Source organism: Eubalaena glacialis, chromosome 3, assembly GCF_028564815.1.
Source record: "Eubalaena glacialis isolate mEubGla1 chromosome 3, mEubGla1.1.hap2.+ XY, whole genome shotgun sequence".
In the NCBI taxonomy this organism is placed as follows: Eukaryota; Metazoa; Chordata; class Mammalia; order Artiodactyla; family Balaenidae; genus Eubalaena; species Eubalaena glacialis.
Window position 1 is genome coordinate 63,427,345 of NC_083718.1, and position 20,828 is coordinate 63,448,172.

General features: G+C 40.2%; 1 protein-coding gene across 2 annotated transcripts in view; it reads left to right on the forward strand.

The window, feature by feature from the left end:
- The first annotated feature begins 518 nt into the window (after positions 1 to 518).
- Positions 519 to 20,828, forward strand: part of SELP (selectin P) — a 45,380-nt gene continuing 25,070 nt past the window's right edge. For both annotated transcript variants that reach the window (XM_061185740.1, XM_061185741.1), the window contains exons 1-3: positions 519 to 653; positions 16,564 to 16,654; positions 18,355 to 18,741. In XM_061185740.1, the coding sequence (XP_061041723.1) occupies positions 651 to 653; positions 16,564 to 16,654; positions 18,355 to 18,741 (481 nt within the window). In that variant the 5' untranslated portion in view covers positions 519 to 650. The remainder of the gene's footprint in view (positions 654 to 16,563; positions 16,655 to 18,354; positions 18,742 to 20,828) is intronic.

Sequence of the window (20,828 nt, forward strand, 5' to 3'; positions counted from 1 at the left end):
ACATCTTTTTTTCTGATTTAAGAAGCAGAAGTCCCTTTCTAATAATGACCCATGTCTGTTTTATATTTTCACTCCCAAACTCCTTCCAACAACCCCTCCAATTGCCAGAAAACCCTCAGTGGCTTTCCCTTTCCCACCTAATTATTTTTTGTTACTATATTTGTCCCTTATCCATCAGAAGCCTGCTGGAATAGAAAACATTCACTGAGACTTCACAGTAACTGGAAAACTTACACTAAGACATTATGATTAAGACAATGTGAGTTTTCCAATATATGACCTTAAATTGGAGCTCATATCATCGTCAAAGGAAACCTGACCACTGTGGGTGTGGGTACGATTCCTACACTACTCAGCCTGGAATGTCCAGGAGTGATTCGCACTCACCCCTGTCTGTGGACCACCTCCCATGGAAGTCGGCAACCCCCCCCTCCTCCGCCGCCCGCCTCCTCTGTGACTGTTATTTCTAAGCTGCCAACACTGCTCCTGTATTATCTACATTCTAACTTCACGGGAAGGGCTGTGGTGACTTTCAGGAAAGTGAATAGGAAGTTGCTTTTCTAAACAGCCTGACAGCTGAGGGGAGGCAGCAAGACTATAAGAAGTCTGCGTTGCACAGACGGCAGTAAGCTGGCTGTGTCACAGAAGAGATGGTAAGTTCATTTCTCTTTGCTATGGGAAGTGGTTGGGTTGAAGTGGTTGGAGCTGAGCCAGGCAGGTAAAGCTTCCGAAAATGAGGAAGAGCCGAAATCATGGAGCTTTATGTTGAGTAGCCCTTTAGAGTTTGTAAGCATTTCAAAACCTGCTGTCCACTTTGACCCTCCCAACATCCTTGTGAGTTGCTATGTCCATGTTACAAATGAAGCTGCTGTGTCTTACAGAGAGGCTAGGTGTTTTACCTAAGGTATACTGTTAGGCTTGATGTTGTCTGGATCTGAACTTCCGTCCTCTGACTCCACAGCTGCTGTTTTTCCTAGCAGGGCTTACAGGGACTCTGTTGGAGCAAACCTTGGTTAACCCTCAACCCCCTTCTCCAGGATTGCTCTTCTGTCTGGGTTGAATGCAAGGCTGAGTAAGTGCCCTGGGACAAGACTACAGTTAAATGTTTTCTCATCCCCAGCTCGCCTCTTTCTTTCTCTGACCCCTAGGAGTCTGCTGGGACTAATGTGGAGTATTCACACAGTTCCCATTTCTGCCTCAGCTCTCAGTCCTGTTAGTGGCTCAGTTTCCTCATTTATAAAATGGACAGAATAATAGTACTCTACTTTGTAGCTTCATTGTGAGGATAAAATAAGTTTACACTGAAAAGCATTTAGGTCTGAGCCTGGCACATAGTTGTGGATTAGTAAATGTTAGCTGTTATTGTTACGAGAAAGAGAAAATTCTTGAGGTTTAGTGGGATTTGGGATCCAGGGAAGATCCAAGGAAAAAGGCTTTCTTGAACTCATTAACATTATCCTAGATAAGACACACACAGAGTTTTTCCCTTGACTTACGAGGCATATCTCATACAGTCCTAGGGTCTACAATCCTGCAGTCTGTGGCTAGAGAGGAACCAGACTGTCCCTGTTTTTGAGCCCCTTTCTATGGGATACCAGAAGAAAGTAGCACTTATACCCAATTCACTCCATCTCTTTGCTTTATTATAGTACAATGTTCAAATACTTGTAATGAGGATTTTCCAGGTAGGGGAGAATAGGGATAAAACGATGATGAAAAGGAGAGGAAGGAGTTTGAGTCTGTCCTGAGTTTGAACTCCAGTGATGTAAGAATGTGGTTTACTTTTGTCTTATCTCTTGCAAAATTTTCCTGTATTGGTCAACTTAAATGAATGAACAGTTATTTCTTTCTTCCGTCTATTCTCTTTGGGATCCTCCTCTATTTTAGAGGAATGTTAACAGATTGAATCATGGAGTTCTTTGAGATTCTGACAAAAGGTACAACTCCTTTTCCCAGATGAAAATGCAGACATCCACATAAACACTGAGCTTTATGGATAACTGCAGGGAGTCCCCAGACCTCCATGTGGGTCCCCAGTTAAGAACCCCACCCTTTCACCTCCTATGCTTTAAGCTCAGAAGTTCCTCCACTGGCATCCTGAAACTAGGCTGAAACTCTGCAATGAAGTGCTAAGAACTCCAGCCCTGGAATTGTTTTGAATATTTCAATGACAAGACCTCTTCCTTTGCCCTTGAGCACATTTGTCTCTTGGGATTCCGGAACCTCGAACTCTATGTGAAAATTCAACTTCAAGTTCAGAGTGGCTTCAATTAACCCTAGGACCTGAGGAAAGATATTAAGCTTTCTCTGGTGGGGTGTTTTCAATCAGATGGATCTCAGAGTTGCGGGAGCGCTAGACGGGGAACTTACAGTTAAATTATGCCAATGTTAGTCAGGGTGTGAGTGGACTAAGAAGCAGGTCTGGATTCATTTCCATTTATACCTTTTAACCATCTTAGGTCTGTTGATTCTAGTTCTTACTCTTCCTTCCATTACCTATTTTTCAAAATGTAATTAAATTGTTCACGCTCTCCTGGGCTGGCTGCTAGCTCTTAGAAAGTGCAGTTTCAGAATTTTGTAAGTGGAAGCTTATTAATCAAACCCTCAAACATCACAGTGACTTACTACATAACAGGCAGTACTGGGAAAAGACTCTGGACCTGACATTAGAGGGTAGGCACATGATGTTTCATAAGTGGAATTTATTATTACATTGTCTTCTAAGAGACTCATTTCTCTGTTTGAAAAGCAAAACAGAAATTTTATAAAGTCAAATACACAAAATGAATCATTTATATTTGTAGAGCTATAGCTCAGCCATGGTCCAAATGGCTTAAAAAATCTTTTCAGTATGCTACTTTATATTTAATGCTAATATTTCATCCTAAATAACGGTGATCAGGAGTCTAAATACATATATATGTGTGTGTGTGTGTATATATATATATATATATATATATATATATATGCTTTGCTATTTGGCTTATAGAACTCTTTGTTTCACTGTTTCATTTTCTGCCTTTAGGCTGAGGCCACTAATATCTGTGCTATATTACCACCATCACCCATAAACTTAAGGGAAATAATATGATATCAGTTGTACTGCCTTGAAAATCTAGACTCTGCCACCAACAAGTTGTATAGTTCTGTCTCTTCAATGACTCTCATATCTGCCTTCCCCCTTTGTACTCTCATTGACCCTCTTTAATTTCCTTTCTTTCCCATAAGAAATTTCTAAGATAAAACAAACTGGTTTTGTAGATATTATAATATCCAACATTTGCAAATATTTATTCGGTGCCCCACCACGCACCTAGCAGTGTGCTAGAAGTATATGTAAATAAATGTTGAAGAGAAATCACTTGTTTAAAACCACCTGTAGACTTGCTGCTTTTTAATTTGAAAGACTACAGATTATAATATTACCTCAAATTACAAAAAAGAAACACCATCGTTAGATGCATCTATTCAGGACGCTTCTCTGTTCAAAACCCTGGCAATTGGATCCCTTCTGCAACTGTCATTTCAAACTCACCAGATCTGACTCCAGACCAGCTTCTTTTCAACTAACCTCTAGGACTTCCCAATTTTCAGCAGCAATCAGACCACATCACTACCTCTCTTAAAATCTACTTGCTGCCCCATTTGTCTTGCACTTAGAACAAAAAGCTCACCCCCTTGTTTTAGTTCCTAAAGCCCAGAGTGATCTGTCCCCAGCTTCATCTCATACTCTTCTACCCTTGCTCATTCCATTCCAGCAACACTGATGTTTTCATGTTCTTTGAACACTCCACATTTTCCTTCCACCTTAAAGCCTTCACATTAGCATTTCCTTCTGTCTTTAATGCTGTTCCTCCTGCTTCTCACTGGTTTCTTCTGGTCATTCTGCTCTCAGCTTAAATGCCACCTTTTTAGAGAGGTCTTCCCTGACCTCCCTCCCTGTCTAATATAACCACCCCGTCACTCTATCACATAACCTGGCTTTAATTCTCTACCTAGCACTTATCACTGTCTTCTATTTTTTATGTTTACTCGTTCAGTACTGTTGTGTATATATTGGTGTTTGTTTCATTGTCTGTCTTCCACAGAATGTACATTTCATGAGGAAAGGAATCGTGTCTTCTTTTACCATTTTAACTGCCAGTGCCTATAACAGTGCCTGACACATTGTAGGCACTTAATAAATCGATAGTTATTGAAATAAATAATGGGAAAGAACACAGGCAATAACAAGGGCGTGCCTATCTTGGGGTGCGGAGGAAGGGATTGGTAATAGGGAAGGCTCCTTTGAGGAGGAGACTCTTGGACTTTCAGAGCGAGGCACCCACAGAAGGAGAGGGTGCTCTGGGCATAAAAAGAACATGGGGAACATACCGTGCATTCTGGAAAGTACAAGATGTCTTGTTATAAATGCACCGTAGAATTGTGGTGGGGGCAGGGTGTAATTGAGGAGTAATGGCAGGAGATGGGACTAGACAAATAGGAAGAAGCCTCATCTTGAAGAGCTTCACAGTGTCATCTTAAGGAGCTGGTATGTACTGCTCAGGGAGTAGGAACAGCTGATGGGTTTTAAGTAGTGAAGCAATATGATCAGATTTTGTGTTAGGAATATCATTCAGACAGCATTAGAGATAAAGAACTGGAGATGGGTAATCTTGAGAAGAAGAGACCAGTGAGAAGATGATTTCTCTGGTCCAGGAAGGAAATGATAATGTCTGAATTAATGCTGCAGCAATAAAGTGGAAATCTGGAGAATGGCCAGGTATCACATCAGAAGGTAAAGTCAATAGGATATGATGGCAGATTGATATGAAGGGATCCTTGGTCTTCCCTCCCTGGTCCCACCTGATGGAGGACTTCAGGGTCTCTGTGGGCAGGTAGGTTATGGGGCTTGGGTCAGTGATACTGTCTGTTCATAAGAACATGCATCCCTTATACAAGCCTTCTTTGGTGCTGGAGCCTTTCAAAGGGACACACCCACTCCAGAGAGTTACATGGAATTTGCCTTCACCTCTCCCTCTTCTAAGAGCTGCCACTATTTGATGCTTCTCCAGGCTTTCCTGAGACACACCAGCTATGGCAGGTCCTGATTCCCCCACTTCTCCACTTATCCCCATCTGCCATCCGCATGGAGTTAAGTGAGTGAGTCCTTCTCCTTTGTTCTCTCACATGGGATGTGAGCCATCATGCCCCTTGTTTCTCTCATACTCAAAGAGAATGAGACCAAGTGCCGAGAACATATTTTTTTGCACAGCCGTATTATACTCTTTTACCTAATCATAATTCACTTTTACATTTGATACGATCACTGCTGTAACCATATTGTACTTAGTTCTAATTATCACATATTTCTCCAACAATTTCCCATTCAGCACGCCTCTATCTTACTTTCAGTCATTCCCTTGCCATTTTTCACTTATTCATTCATCTATAACATATTTATTAAGGATTAAGCATCTGCTCTCTACTATGGCTGGGATTCAGACATGAGTAAGTCATATCCCTTGCCCTGAGAAGCCTCTGCCAGCAGCTGCCTCCAGCTGTGTGTGCTCATATATTTGGTTTGCATTTGGATTGCAGACTTCATGCTCAGGAGGAAAGTCAGGGATGGAGATGCTGATGGAGAGCCACTGGCAAACAGATGACCATAAGGAGGCCCTAGGAAAGCAGAAGAGTGATAAGAGAACAGGGCCAGGGAGGTAGGAACCGAGGGGAATCTCTATCTCTATCTCTGCAAGAGGGTTGATGTGGATTCAGGAGAAGACTCAGAACAGTTGCTCAAGATGTCAGAAAAGAATCAAGAACCAAGGGAAGCATTTTAAGCAAAAGGAAATAGTCAGTAATATTTATTGCTGCAGAAAGGTCAAGGAAGATAATGATGGAAAGACTTCATTGGGTTTGGTAATTAGGATGTCAGGGGTAAAGTCAGCAGGAGCAGTTTTGTAGTCTGGTGGGACTGGGGGTTGGAGAGGAAAGGGGAGGCAAGGAAATTAAGAAAACTGAACTGTAAAGGAAGGAGAGAAATCAGACAGGACCCAGGCAGAAGACAGAGGGTCTAGGGAGGGACATTGTAGGTTCTGCCTCTAAAAGTGCAAGGCTGTGGTCTACAACATAGACAGGAGAACAGAATCATCTTTCCTTTTTTTTTTTAAATTTTTTTCACATCTATATTGGAGTACAAATGCTTTACAATGTTGTGTTAGTTTCTGCTGTACAACAAAGTGATTCAGCTATATGTATACATATATCCCCATATGCCCTCCCTCTTGAGCCTCCCTCCCACCCTCCCTATCCCACCCCTCTAGGTGGACACAAAGCACCGAGCTGATCTCCCCGTGCTATGCAGCTGCTTCCCACTAGCCATCCATTTTACATTTGGTAGTGTATATATGTCAATGTTACTCTCTCACTTCATCCCAGCTTCCCCTTCCCCCTGCCCGTTCCCTCAAGTCTGTTCTCTATATCTGCGTCTTTATTCCTGCCCTGCCACTAGGTTCATCAGTACTGCTTTTTAAAATTCCATATATATGCGTTAGCATACGGTATTTGTTTTTCTCTTTGACTGACTTACTTCACTCTGTATGACAGTCTCTAGGTCCATCCACCTCACTACAAATAACTCAATTTCGTTCCTTTTTATGGCTGAAGTAATATTCCATTGTATATACGTGCCACATCTTCTTTATCCATTCATCTGTTGATGGATATTTAGGTTGCTTCCATGTCCTGGTTGTTGTAAACAGTGCTGCAATGAACATTGTGGTACATATATCTTTTTGAATGATGGTGTTCTCAGGGTATATGCCCAGTAGTGAGATTGCTGGGTCATATGGTAGTTCTATTTGTAGTTTTTTAAGGAACCTCCATACTGTTCTTCATAGTGGCTGTATCAATTTACATTCCCACCAACAGTGCAGGAGGGTTCCCTTTTCTCCACACCCTCTCCAGCATTTATCCTTTGTAGATTTTTTGATGATGGCCATTCTGACTGGTGTGAGGTGATACCCCATTGTGGTTTTGATTTGCATTTTCTAATGATTAGTGATGTTGAGCATCTTTTCGTGCATTTGTTGGCCATCTGTATGTCTTCTTTGGAGAAATGTCTATTTAGGTCTTCTGCCCATTTTTGGACTGGGTTGTTTGTTTTTGTGATATTGAGCTGCATGAGCTGCTTGTACATTTTGGAGATTAATCCTTTGTCCATTGTTTCATTTGCAAATATTTTCTCCCATTCTGAGGGTTGTCTTTTGGTCTTGTTTGTGGTTTCCTTTGCTGTTTAAAAGCTTCTATCTTTCATTAGGTCCCATTTGTTTATTTTTGTTGTTATTTCCATGACTCTAGGAAGTGGGTCAAAAAGGATCTTGCTGTGATTTATGTCATAGAGTGTTCTGCCTATGTTTTCCTCTAAGAGTTTTATAGTGTCTGGCCTTACATTTAGGTCTTTAATCCATTTTGAGTTTACTTTTGTGTATGGTGTTAGGGAGTGTTCTAATTTCATTCTTTTACATGCAGCTGCCCATTTTTCCCAGCACCACTTATTGAAGAGGCTGTCTTTTCTCCACTGTTTATTCTTGCCTCCTTTGTCAAAGATAAGGTGACCAAATGTGCGTGGGTTTATCTCTGGGCTTTCTATCTTGTTCCATTGATCTATATTTCTGTTTTTGTGCCAGTACCATACTGTCTTGATTACTGTAGCTTTGTGGTATAGTTTGAAGTCAAGGAGCCGGATTCCTCCAGCTCCATTTTTCTTTCTCAAGATTGCTTTGGCTATTCGGGGTCTTTTGTGTTTCCATACAAATTGTAAAATTTCTTGTTCTAGTTCTGTGAAAAATGCCATTGGCAATTTGATAGGGATTGAACTGAACCTGTAGATTGTTTTGGGTGGTATAGTCATTTTCACAATATTGATTCTTCCAATCCAGTTGCATGGTATATCTCTCCATCTATTTATGATATCTTTGATTTCTTTCAACAGTGTTTTATAGTTTTCTGAGTACAGGTCTTTTGCTTCCTTAGGTAGGTTTATTCCTAGGTATTTTATTCTTTTTGTTGTGATGGTGAATGGGATTGTTTCCTTAATTTATCTTTCTGATCTTTCATTGTTAGTGTATAGGAATGCAAGAGATTTCTGTGCATTAATTTTGTATCCTGCAACCTTACCAAATTCATTGATTAGTTCTAGTAGTTTTCTGGTAGCATCTTTAGGATTTTCTATGTATAATATCACGTCATTGGCAAACAGTGACAGTTTTACTCCTTTTCCAATTTGTATTCCTTTTATTTCTTTTTCTTCTCTGATTGCTGTGGCTAGGACTTCCAATACTATGTTGAATAATAGTGGTGAGAGTGGACATCCTTGTCTTGTTCCTGATCTTAGAAGAAATGCTTTCAGTTTTTAACCATTGAGAATGATGTTTGCTGTGGGTTTGTCATATATGGCTTTTATTATGTTGAGGTAGGTTCCCGCTATGCCCACTTTCTGGAGAGTTTTTATCATAAATGGGTGTTGAATTTTGTCAAAAGCTTTTTCTGCGTCTATTGAGATGTTCATATGGTTTTTATTCTTTAATTTGTTAATATGGTGTATCACACTGACTGTTTTGGGTATATTGAAGAATCCTTGCATCCCTGGGATAAGTCCCACTTGATCATGGTGTATGATCCTTTTAATGTGTTGTTGGATTCTGTTTGCTAGTATTTTGTTGAGGATTTTTGCGTCTATGTTCATCTGTGATATTGGTCTATAATTTTCTTTTTTTGTGATATCTTTGCCTGGTTTTGGTATTAGGGTGATGGTGGCCTCATAGAATGAGTTTGGGAGTGTTCCTACCTCTGCAATTTTTTGGAAGAGTTTGAGAAGGATAAGTGTTAACTCTTCTCTAAATGTTTGATAGAATTCACCTGTGAAGCCATCTGGTCCTGGACTTTTGTTTGTTGGAAGATTTTTAATTACAGTTTCTGTTTCATTACCTGTGACTGGTCTGTTTATATTTTCTAATTCTTCCTGTTCAATCTTGGAAGGTTGTACTTTTCTAAGAATTTGTCCATTTCTTTCAGGTTGTCTGTTTTATTGGCATATAGTTGCTTATACTAGTCTCTTATGATCTTTTGTATTTCTGCAGTGTCAGTTGTAATCTCTCCTTTTTCATTTCTAATTTTATTGATTTGAGTCCTCTCCCTTTTTTTCTTGATGACTCTGGCTAAAGGTTTATCAATTTTATTTATCCTCTCAAAGAAGCAGCTTTTAGTTTTATTGATCTTTGCAATTGTTTTCTTTGTTTCTATTTCACTTATTTCTGCTCTGATCTTTATGATTTCTTTCCTTCTTCTAATTTTGGGTTTTCTTTGTTCGTTTTCTAGTTGCTTTACATGTAAGGTTAGATTGTTTATTTGAGATTTTCCTTGTTTCTTGAGGTGAGTTTGAATTGCTATGAACTTCCCTCTTAGAACTGTTTTTGCTGTGTCCCATAGGTTTTGAATCATAATGTTTTCATTGTCATTTGTTTCTAGGTATTTTTTGATTTCCTCTTTGATTTCTTCAGTGGTCTCTTGGTTATTTAGCAGCGCACTCTTTAGCCTCCATGTATTTGTGTTTTTTACTGTTTTTGTCCTGTAATTGATTTCTAATCTCACAGCATTGTGGTCAGAAAAGATGCTTGATACGATTTCAATTTTCTTAAATTTTCCAAGGCTTGATTTGTGACCCAAAATGTGATTTATTCTGGAGAATGTTCCATGTGCACTTGAGAAGAAAGTGTATTCTTCCACTTTTGGGTGGAATGTCATAAAAATATCAATTAAGTCTATCTGGTCTGTTGTGTCATTTAAAGCTTGTGTTCCTTATTTATTTTCTGTATTGATGATCTGTATATTGGTGTAAGAGGGGTGTTAAAGTCCCCCACTATTATTGTGCTACAGTCGATTTCTCCTTTTATGGCTGTTAGCATTTGCCCTATGTATTGAGGGGCTCCTATGTTGGCTGCATAAATATTTATAATTGTTATGTTTTCTTTTTGGATTGATCCCTTGATCATTATGTAGTGTCCTTCCTTATCTATTATAACAGCCTTTATTTTAAAGTCTATTTTGTCTGATATGAGAATTGTTACTCCAGCTTTCTTGTGATTTCCATTTGCATGGAATATCTTTTTCCATCCCCTCACTTTCAGTCTGTATGTGTCCCTAGTTCTGAAGTGGGTTTCTTGTAGACAGCATATCTAAGGGTCTTGTTTTTGTATCCATTCAGCCAGTCTGTGTCTTTAGGTTGGGGCATTTAATCCATTTACATTCAAGGTTATTATTGATATGTATGTTCCTATTACCATCTTCTTAATTGATTTGGGTTTGTTTCTGTGGGTCTTTTTCTTCTCTTGTGTTTCCCGCTTAGAGAAGTTCCTTTAGCATTTGTTCTAGAGCTGGTTTGGTGGTGCTGCTCTTAGCTTTTGCTTGTCTGTAAAGCTTTTGATTTCTTCATCGAATCTGAATGAGATCCTTGCTGGGTAGAGTAATCTTGGCTGTAGGTTTATCCCTTTCATCACTTTAAGTATGTCCTGCCACTCCCTTCTGGCTTGCAGAGTTTCTGCTGAAAGATCAGCTGTTAACCTTATGGGGATTCCCTTGTATGTTATTTGTTGCTTTTCCCTTGCTGCTTTTAATATTTTTTCTTTTTATTTAATTTTTGATAGTTTGATTAATATGTGTCCTGGTGTGTTTCTCTTTGAGTTTATCCTGTATGGAACTCTCTGTGCTTCCTGGACTTGATTGACTCTTTTCCTTTCCATTTTAGGGAAGTTTTCGACTATAATCCTTCAAATATTTCTCAGACCCTCTGTTTTCTCTTCTTCTTCTGGGACCCCTATAATTCAAATGTTGGTGCATTTAATGTTGTCCCAGAGGTCTCTGAGACTGTCGCCAATTCTTTTCATTCTTTTTTCTTTATTCTGCTCCCTGGCAGTTATTTCCACCATTTTATCTTCCAGCTCACTTATCCGTTCTTCTGCCTTGGTTATTCTGCTATTGATTCCTTCTAGAGTATTTTTTCATATCAGTTATTATGTTGTTCATCACTGTTTGTTTGCTCTTTAGTTCTTCTAGATCCTTGTTAAATGTTTCTTGTATTTCCTCCATTCTGTTTCCAAGATTTGGTATCATCTTTACTATCATTACTCTGAATTCTTTCTCAGGTGGGTTGCCTATTTCATTCATTTATTTGGTCTTGTAGGTTTTTACCTTGCTCCTTTGTCTGTAACATATTTTTTGTTGTTTCTTTTTTTTTTTTTTTTTTTTGATGGGTGGTGCTGTATTCCTGTCTTATTGGTTGTTTGGCCTGAGGCGTTCAGCAATGGAGTTTGAAGGCAGTTGGATAGAGCTGGGTCTTGGTGCTGAGATGAGGACCTCCAGAAGGCCTCAGTCCGATTAATATTCCCTGGGGTCTGAGGTTCTCTGTTAGTCCAGTGGTTTGGACTCAGAGCTCCCACCACAGTAGCTTGGGCCCGACCTCCAGCCTGGGAACCAAGATCCCACAAGCTGTGTGGCGCAGCAAAAAAAAAGAAAAAAGAAAAGAGAAAAAAAGGAGCAATACAATAAGAAAGAATAAAAAACAAAATAAAATTAGAAAGATAAAAAATTTATTAGGAAAAATAAAAATATAATTGAAACAACAGCAACAAGGTAAAAGAAAACCACAACAGAAAAAAGAAAAAAAATGAAAAGAGGGGAACAAGCCCAAAAGAGCAGAACGATAACAAAGTATAAAGAATAAAATAAAATTAGAAAAAGAAAAGATTTATTAGAAAACATAAAAATATAAATGAATCAACAATGAATCAACAAGGTAAAACAAAACCCCAATCTAAAAGAGGAAAAAAGAAACGAAAAAAAAAGCCTTGGCTATGGGGGGCAGAGTTTAGGTGGGGGTGAAAGTTAGGCAGGGGTGGGGTTTAGGTGTGGGTGGGGCCTAGGCTCAGGACCCATGCAGCCAGAAAAGGCCTTGGTGGCAGGGCCTAGCAGGGCGACGTTCAAGCATGGGGTGGGGCCTCTGCTTAGGACCTGTGCGGAAGGGGAGAGGCAGCGCCGGAGTGTGGAGTTGCCCAGTTTGGAGGCAAGGTCCTGGGTGAGGGTGTGTGGGTGCCAGTCCTGTCCTGCCTCCACTTCTCCTCCCCCCTCACTCCCCCCAATGTGCCACGTCCTACCCGGTCGCTGGAGGTTCCTCCCGTCCCCTTAGATGTCCGTGGTCCCCCACCGGTGCCTGGTAGGTGCCCTAGTTGTGCAGAGATGCGAATTCCACATCCTCCTAGTATGCCATCTTGACTCCGCCCCTCCCCCAATCGCCTTTCTATGGTACCATTCCTGCCAACTTTGTAAGCCACCCAGAATGCTGGCAGCCATGGGATTCCTACTGGCATTTACTACCTCTTTTTATGCAAAGGTCGAGGGAAAAACACTTCTGGCTCCTTCTACTTTGTCTCTGCCTCTCTCTTCACCCTGCAATCACTTTTAGTCATTTGAAAAGTAAAATTAAAGATTACCACGGTGCAAAGCAGCCTTCATGAAGGTTTACACAGGCATAGGATGTTATTCTAATGACCCCATCTCAGACTCCTTCCCAGTGACTTCCAGTTTGAAGCAGGTTGCCAAAGAACATTAAGGTAAAAATTAGCAGAGCACACAGCTGCTCCTCCTAGAGAGGCATTTCCTGCTGTTTCAACATGTAACTTGTTTAGTAACAAACACCAGGACAGAATCCTTAACTCTTCACCAATGTAGACCCCTGTCTTAAAGATGACACTGAGAGCAGGGGCAGATGTGAGAAGGCTTACCCACCCCAAGGAAGTTTCAGAGGGAAATTATTACTCGAATGAAGATTTTTAAGCATCATTCGTCCTCCACACCCACACACAACACCCTTGTCAGTTGCCAGTGAGTGAAGGTGCTGCCTTACAGTTAACACAGAGATTTGAACTTGGGGTCCATGAACCTTCTGAAATTGTCTAAAAAGTTGCAAGTCTGCAATTTTTTAAAAAAGAATCCTGACTATGGCTTTTATCAGACTTTCAAAGGAGTACACGAGTTCTGTGAAAATAAGAATCACTGTGTTAACCCAACATGCATTCCAGTGCGGAAGCTTCGGCAAATCATCTAAATTCGCTGAGTCTCAGTGATAGGCAGTGATGGTGGTCCCATCTCGAGCATCCATAGTCCAACAGACCTGCTGAAGAATGCTGGAGAAATGCCTAATTGATTTGGGGTAATCTTTACGGTTTCCTACAGCTCTCAAATATTCTATGAGAGGTGATTCTTGGTATTTGATTTTAAAAAACAGAAAAGTATGGTCAGATTAAAGCAGGGGACACACAATGATTTGCATTTTCCTTTCTTAGATATTGTGTCTTGATCAGAAGCACTTACCAGTCCTCTAAAACCCTAAAATGTTCAAAACTAGCACTCTATCTCTCTCTCTCTCTATTTTGTTTAAACCAAACCATAATGAAAAGTTTAAACAAACAAGTTAAACCATAAAACAGCTCTGTTGGGATAGTGGGAGGAGTTGGGAATGGAGATAGGGAATAGGAGCCTCACCTGGTCATTGTCCCAACACACTTCCTTGAGCTGGTCCCAAAGCCAGAGAAACCCCTAGAAATACTCTGTACAGGAAGAAAACCACTTTCTAAGGGCACAGGAAGAGCACCACTAGATTAAAAACACTGCGATCCTCCTCCAATCTACCCGAGAAGAAACGCAGTAGAGTTTCAAAGGCAAATACTGAGGTCCCCTTCATTAGGCTACACTACTGTGCTCTTCACCAGCAATATTTTTGCTTCTGTACCTCCAAAAAAATTCTGAAAAACTAAATAACCTCTTGAACCTTTCTAAGTGGAGAGCTAAAATTTTTCATCATAAGTTTTTAAATAAAAGATGGAATTTCCAGTACATTATAAAGACTGGCCTTTTACAGTAAATAAATATAACATCATTTCCTAGAATTTATCCAATGGAATAAAATACGATCATGATCTGATAACACTTATCACTTAAAAAAACATAAACTAGTTTCTAATAATAGGGAATTTTATATTATTCATTTTCTCTTCTTTAATACCTATTTCTATTTCACTTCCTCTACAGAATTTAAATCTAATTCATTTTTAAGGTTAAAGTATTTTATTGATCACTATGTCATACTTCTTTACACAAATAAAAACATAATTAAGTTGAAATGTAAAAGATGCAATTTTCTGAAACCATAAATCTCTGCTAAATTTTTCACCTTTTTGATTGAGTTAGCATGACAATTACTTTTAGTACACAATTAAATAAAATAGCATAAACATACTACAAATTTTGATAAGTAATTTAAACTTCCCTATTTAAAATGCTGTTGAAGATGCATCTCTACATGAGAAGAGGGGCTTTTGCCCTATTCATGTAACCTTGTATGAATATTATTTATTGATACAATCAAACAAGTTCAGCATCAATTCTATTCCTAAATTTCATTTTTTGAGGCTTTTTAAGCATTAAGGACTTTTATTCATATGACTAAGTAAATGGAAATGGAAGCTTATTATAGCAATGTCTCTCAATTCTTTGAATTCCTTCCAAGTTTCATGTCCCAAATTACATAGTGATGTATTATCAACATTTAGTCAATGGTCTAGCATCTGACAACTTAAATGGGTCTTCATCAAAGCTGATGAAAAGAGAGAAATGGAAACCACTGGACTTGAAACAGATTTGTTACACTATCATTTGAAGCATTCAAGTTGTCAAGATCTAAACCAATATTTTGGATGGTCTCTGTTTGGCACACCCACTGATGTTTTTTACATACAGAGGCAAGGCCTAATGATAAATAAGAGTCAAGTTATAAAAGGTATGATTTCTTTTATAAAATGGGAGAAGGACACATTTGTAGGCAGATTGGTTTTAGGAAAGTGCACGTCAGAGTTGAGAATCTGAACACAGATTTACTTAAATCCTCCTTGTTTGTGTACCCCTTGGGAAGCCAGGCTCATTCTGGTTTAAAGATTTCTGCTGTAGAACCTGGCATGGTACTCTTTGGGTACTGAATAGAAATATGGTACTAATAATAGCTAGTGATATAATACAATCCACAGAGAACTCCATGGGATTAAGTTTCCACTAAGGGATTATCACCATACTTCCTGTGCAAATAAACAGCACCATAAATCATAACATTATGATATTCCCAGTGTTTGATAATAGGTCCTGCAGAGGCCAGTTGATTAGTGTCCTAGTTCATAAGAACACAAAATGTGCCTGCTTATTAAAGCCAATATTCAGAAACTCCTAGATGGAAAAGTGCCAGGCTTCTTATACAAAGATAACCCCACTATCTGGGAGATTTGCACTGATTTGTGTTGTATCCACCTCACTGCCTGGTCTGGCTGTGGTCAACTGTGTATATGCACTGTGCACGTGCACACACACACTACCACCACCCCCCCTCCCCATACAGCCTACATCATCCATCTCTGGAGCCCAGCTGTGGCCATTGAGAATTTCTATATGGGAAGGGTTTGGGGTAGCAATCTGGCTGGAAGAGCAATAAAGCTTCAGTTGCAAAGCAAATGCACAATTTTTATGTTGGTGGTTATATTGGGGTAGCTCTGGATGAGTACAGATGCGGCAGCTAGGCTTGGTCATGTCACATATTCTATCATCGACAACAACGCAGCATGGATTTGAAAGCCTGGAGGTTTACAAAAGTAAAAAAGTAAACAGGAAAAAGCTCTTGTTTCAAAGTCAGGCTCTGCTTCTGTCCTTTTGAATGTTACTTTAGACTCTTCAACCTTCAGTGTTTTCATGTGTAACATGAGGGTGTTGGATGAACATTTACAGAACTTATTTGTCTAAAAACGCTTTAAAAATGTTAATAGATTTGATGAAATCCCAACAGAAGGGAGCTCATGAGAAATCATACTTGCTATAGATCCAAGGGGAATAAGTTTATTATTCATATATTAATAAAAGTTAAATATATATGTATATATACACGTATACATTAAGCATTGGATAATATTATAGATATATGCTGAAATGATAAAGCAAGAAAAGAAAACATAGATCAATAATACAGGATAGACGACATAGCACAGCACAATTAGTTGATGCTCTGTGCATCCAAGTATAGGTCAGACAACTGTGTGGATCATAGAGTTTCTGTGTGACTTCCTATTACTCTTGGGTACGGCATACCAGTTCTTAAAGGGAGATTACTGCATAATAATAATGACAGTGTTTTTTACATAAATATTACAAAATATGTCAGAAAAGCAAATACTAGTGGCACAAAGTAGTTACTCAATAAATATTTGTTGAATGAATGAAGAAATGAATTTTGTCCTGAGCCTTGGTGCAGTGTCCCACTGGGGTAGGACTCAAGCAGAGCAGTGAGAAATCAAAAGGGGGCAGAGGGCTTGAGCCACCCCCTAACGGAAACAGGCAGGATTGTAACTCAATACCATGGTTATTAACTAGAATTTTTTTGGCCACACTGATTGCACATGGATACTAAAAGGAAGTTTTCTTTTCTTATTACAGGCCAGCTGCCTAAAAGCCATCTGGAACTGGAGATTTCAGAGAGTGGTCTTCAGAACCACCCAACTCTTTTGCTTCAGTGCCCTGATCTCTGGTAAAGTTTATGCTAACCCTTCACCTGGCCCTCAGTGATTAGGGTAACTTCTCCAAGTGGGAGAAGTTAAGGATGGTAGCCGGTTGTTGTGAGGTATTAGAAAACAGTTCAAGCCCAGATTCCTGGAGGAAAAATGCACCCGACACCATCCTATTGGTAGAAAAGGCTTCAGGAAGAACGTAAACAGATATACCCAGGGCCAATTTATCCATTAGACTCAATACACACAGGCCCACGTTACTTTTAGGGACCCACAAAAATGCTTTAATTTCTTTAAAAATCATTTCCTTCTAGGCCCCACAAAAATGCTTTAGTGTATAATACTAATATGTTCATCTTTATACCAATGCAGTTATAAAATACAGTTTTTAATATTTTATTATCGAGGAAGGGAACTCCAAAGGCAAAATTGCCTAGAGTCCACGCAAGCCAATATGCAGCCCTGGTGACATCAGGATAAAGTCTTCAGGCAAAAAAATGCCACAGAGGTGCCTGTGAGGGAGGGACAGACGGAAACGACCCTCTTGTGGGCAGCAGAGAAGAAGGTTGAATAGGAACGAGACTTTGTAAACAGGAAAAAGAGCCATTTCCAGGTTTGACTGCTTACATTGTACACCTCTTCACATGGGAACTGGCCTCTTCTGGCTGGGGTGAGCTCCCACCGGCTAGGATAACAATACCTCGCATCATAGTGCCCTTTATACCTTTAAGGGGCACATTCCTTATTTCATTTGAGTTCACAAACATCTCTTTAAAAGGCCTGTTTTAAGCCTTATTTTAACAAGTGAGTAAGCAGAGATGGAGGAAGTAGAGTAATTTATCAAAGGGAAACGGCCCAGAGCCGTGGGATGAGTGGAAGATTGCAAACCGGGAGATACAATGAGCCTCTGCCACAGACCTGTTGTGTTTCACCCAACAAGTATGGAGCAAATGCCTGTTAAGTGCCAGGCTCTGTGCTTGGTGTTAAGAATCCAGAGGTAAAAAGAGACCACCATCAGGATTCAAAATCTAGCACATGCGACCCATGTCATATAGACAGATGCTGCAATACCTGGCAGTAAGGGAGGTGGAGACAGAGAAGGGTTCAGTGCGAGCTGAATACCAAGCCCACCTGAAGAAGTCAGGGAAGTAGGGGAGGAAAGTTACCACGCCTAAGCGGGCAGGGCAGCCAGAAGAGCAGGAAGAGCACGTGCAAAGGCATGGAAGTGGGACTTAACGTTTTGCTAAAAAAGTAAATATGGTGGGTGATGAGGCTGGGCCAGCAGGTAGGTGCCAGATCATAAAGCATCTTACTTTCCATGTGAAGAGGTAGCACCTGGAGATATGAGGCAGCCATTGAGACATTTTCCATGTCATTTACTTTGGGCTTGGGCAAATTATTTAATGTCTCCTCCATTTATAAAAGGAGAAGATTAGATGACCTCTACGGTCCCTTCCAACTCTGGTATCTTATGATTCCAGATCTTGAATACCAAGGATCCTCAGAAGAGGACATTTTCTTATTCCGACTTCATGTATACTTTCAAGTAAAAGATGGAAACCACTCTCTTTCCTTAAAACAACCAGATTAGACATAAAACGGTCATGTTTTTGGTATCTGTCTTCTAGTCCAACTCATCTGACTACACAGAAGTGTACTTAAGCTCACAATCTCCTTCTCATTAGGGGTGCTAACCTGACCCACACTTTCCTTTACTTAGAGCTAATTAACCAGAAAGAAGTGGCAGCGTGGACCTATCACTACAGCAACAAATCATATTCATGGAATTATTCCCGGGCATTCTGCCAGAAGTACTACACAGATTTAGTAGCTATCCAGAATAAAAATGAGATTGCTTACCTCAATGAGGCCATACCTTACTACAGTTCTTACTACTGGATTGGGATCCGAAAGATCAACAACCAGTGGACCTGGGTGGGAACCAGAAAGACTCTCACCGAGGAGGCTGAGAACTGGGCTGACAACGAGCCCAACAACAAGAAGAACAATCAGGACTGCGTGGAGATCTACATCAAGAGTTCGTCAGCCCCTGGCAAGTGGAATGACGAGCCCTGTGGGAAGAAAAAGCGGGCGCTGTGCTATACAGGTAGGGCCTTCTCTGCTCTGAAATCTGACTGTTTATAAAAAAAATGCCTTCCCTGCTTCATTAATATAGCCCCCGAGTCAATAGCATTGAGTCTCAAAGTCAGGGACATGAAAACAAAGAGTAAACTGTCAATCAAGCAGCATTATTGAGCACCTTGAAGGATATAAGCTCAGGATTAGAGAAAACTGGCCTTTTGAAGCCAGAAGGAAATTTTAAATATCATCCGGTCCACCCTTCTAATGTATAATTGATGAAATAGATGCTCAGGAAATTTGTCTCCTAAAATTTATGTCCAGAGCTTTTTTGTACCACTGTGCCCTAGAATAAGAGACTGTGTAAGTTGAGAGGGAACTTGGCCTTGCCTCTAAGAGATACAGTTGTAACTAATACCTATCGAACATCAGTACGTTCCAGGCATTACTATTAATTCATGTGTCGTTAGTCCATTTAGTATTAGTTGTATTTAGTCCTCATGAGAACCTCATCAATCAGCTCCTTCTACTGCCCTCATTTTGCTGATGAGGGAAAGGCTCAGAGCTATTCAAGAACCTGCCCAAGATTCTAAGTTCCTTGATGATGGAGCCAGTTTCAAACTCATGTTTACTCCAAAGGTGGTATTTTTAGCCACATATGCGACCACACTCTTTGCTCAACATTCTCAGGAGGCAATTTGAGAACATGACCAAGGATGACAGTGCTTTACAGATTCCTTTCAACAGGAACATATCTCCAGGTCCATTGGACTTTGGTAGGGGATGAGGGGTGAGGAAAGGGAAGAGGTAACTGAAGGTGAGATCCTGTGAGTATATTTGATTCTCCACTCTCCAGATTCCAGAGTAAGCAGACCTGCGTGAAAGCTTGGTCTTCCTGTGGTCATGCGCCTCGTGCCAGAACTCATTCCATCTTTCTGATGTGGCTTCCCATCCAGAGGAGCCCACCTTGCCCTGGGTAGCATACAAACACTGTAGCTAGGGAGAGTATGGACTGCCCTGGGCAAGAGAGTCCTGAATACTCTGAAGCTTCTTCTTCAATAAATCGCCTTACAGATGCCACCCTCTGCTATGTATGTTCTAAATTTGTTAGATTATAAACACCTCCCCTCAGAAGCCCTCAACAATAATGGAACAGAATACAGAGTATAGAGTATTCCCTGTACTTTCTCCCTCTCCTCATACAGCCTCCTAGCTGAGGAGAAACATATCCATACATGCATTGTCATGTAGTCAGATCTCGTTTTACAAATAACTTATTCTTATATTTAATAAATAAAATAATGACCTGTTCTTTAGAGGCCAGGATGGACATTACGAGAGGGTTAGCTCACCCTACTGCTCTGTCAGTCAGCTCCCTACCCTTCCTGGGCTATGCCTCCCTATAACTGTCCTGATCAGATTATCTTGGCTGCCACGAGATGTTCCAATAAGCCACTGCTTCCCCTCCCCACTCAAACTTCAGCCTCCATATCTGCAAGATAGTCTTCCTCAACAAAGCTTGCGAGGAAGAAAAGAGATTGAAAATTACTGGCATGAATGATAATGAACAAGGCCACTCCTCTAGCCTGCAACAATGGCAGGCGTCACTAATTGGTACAATTTCACCCGAACACAGTTGGCTTCCACCTCCACGAATACAATACTCTAGGCATTGATTGCCATTTTGCCATCCAAGATGTAACGAATGTAGGGAACTATCAGTTCTCTGTGGAAGATAGATGAGAAATAGATAGGTACACTACACTGCAGCAAGAAAACTAAGCTGAAATAATTCCCTAAATGTCAGGATTGCTTAGACCTCGGAACAAGGTGTCAAGGAAAAAAAAAAAAAGATTGATTCATTGAATCACCATTATGTTCTTTCCTGGAGATCCAAGAAATAGATAAGTTATTAACCTGCCTGGAAACCCTGAAATGGAATAGAATACAGAACATTGGCTGTTTTTCCATTCCTAGAGTTCTGAGATCCTGAGGAAGCTACAGACAGGACAAAATTTTTATGCTCCGAGAGCATAGGGCAGGCAGGTATTACTGTAAGGCACTGGTGGGTCAAGGTGAATAGGGTGGAAGACATGGACCAAACTTCTATTTAGG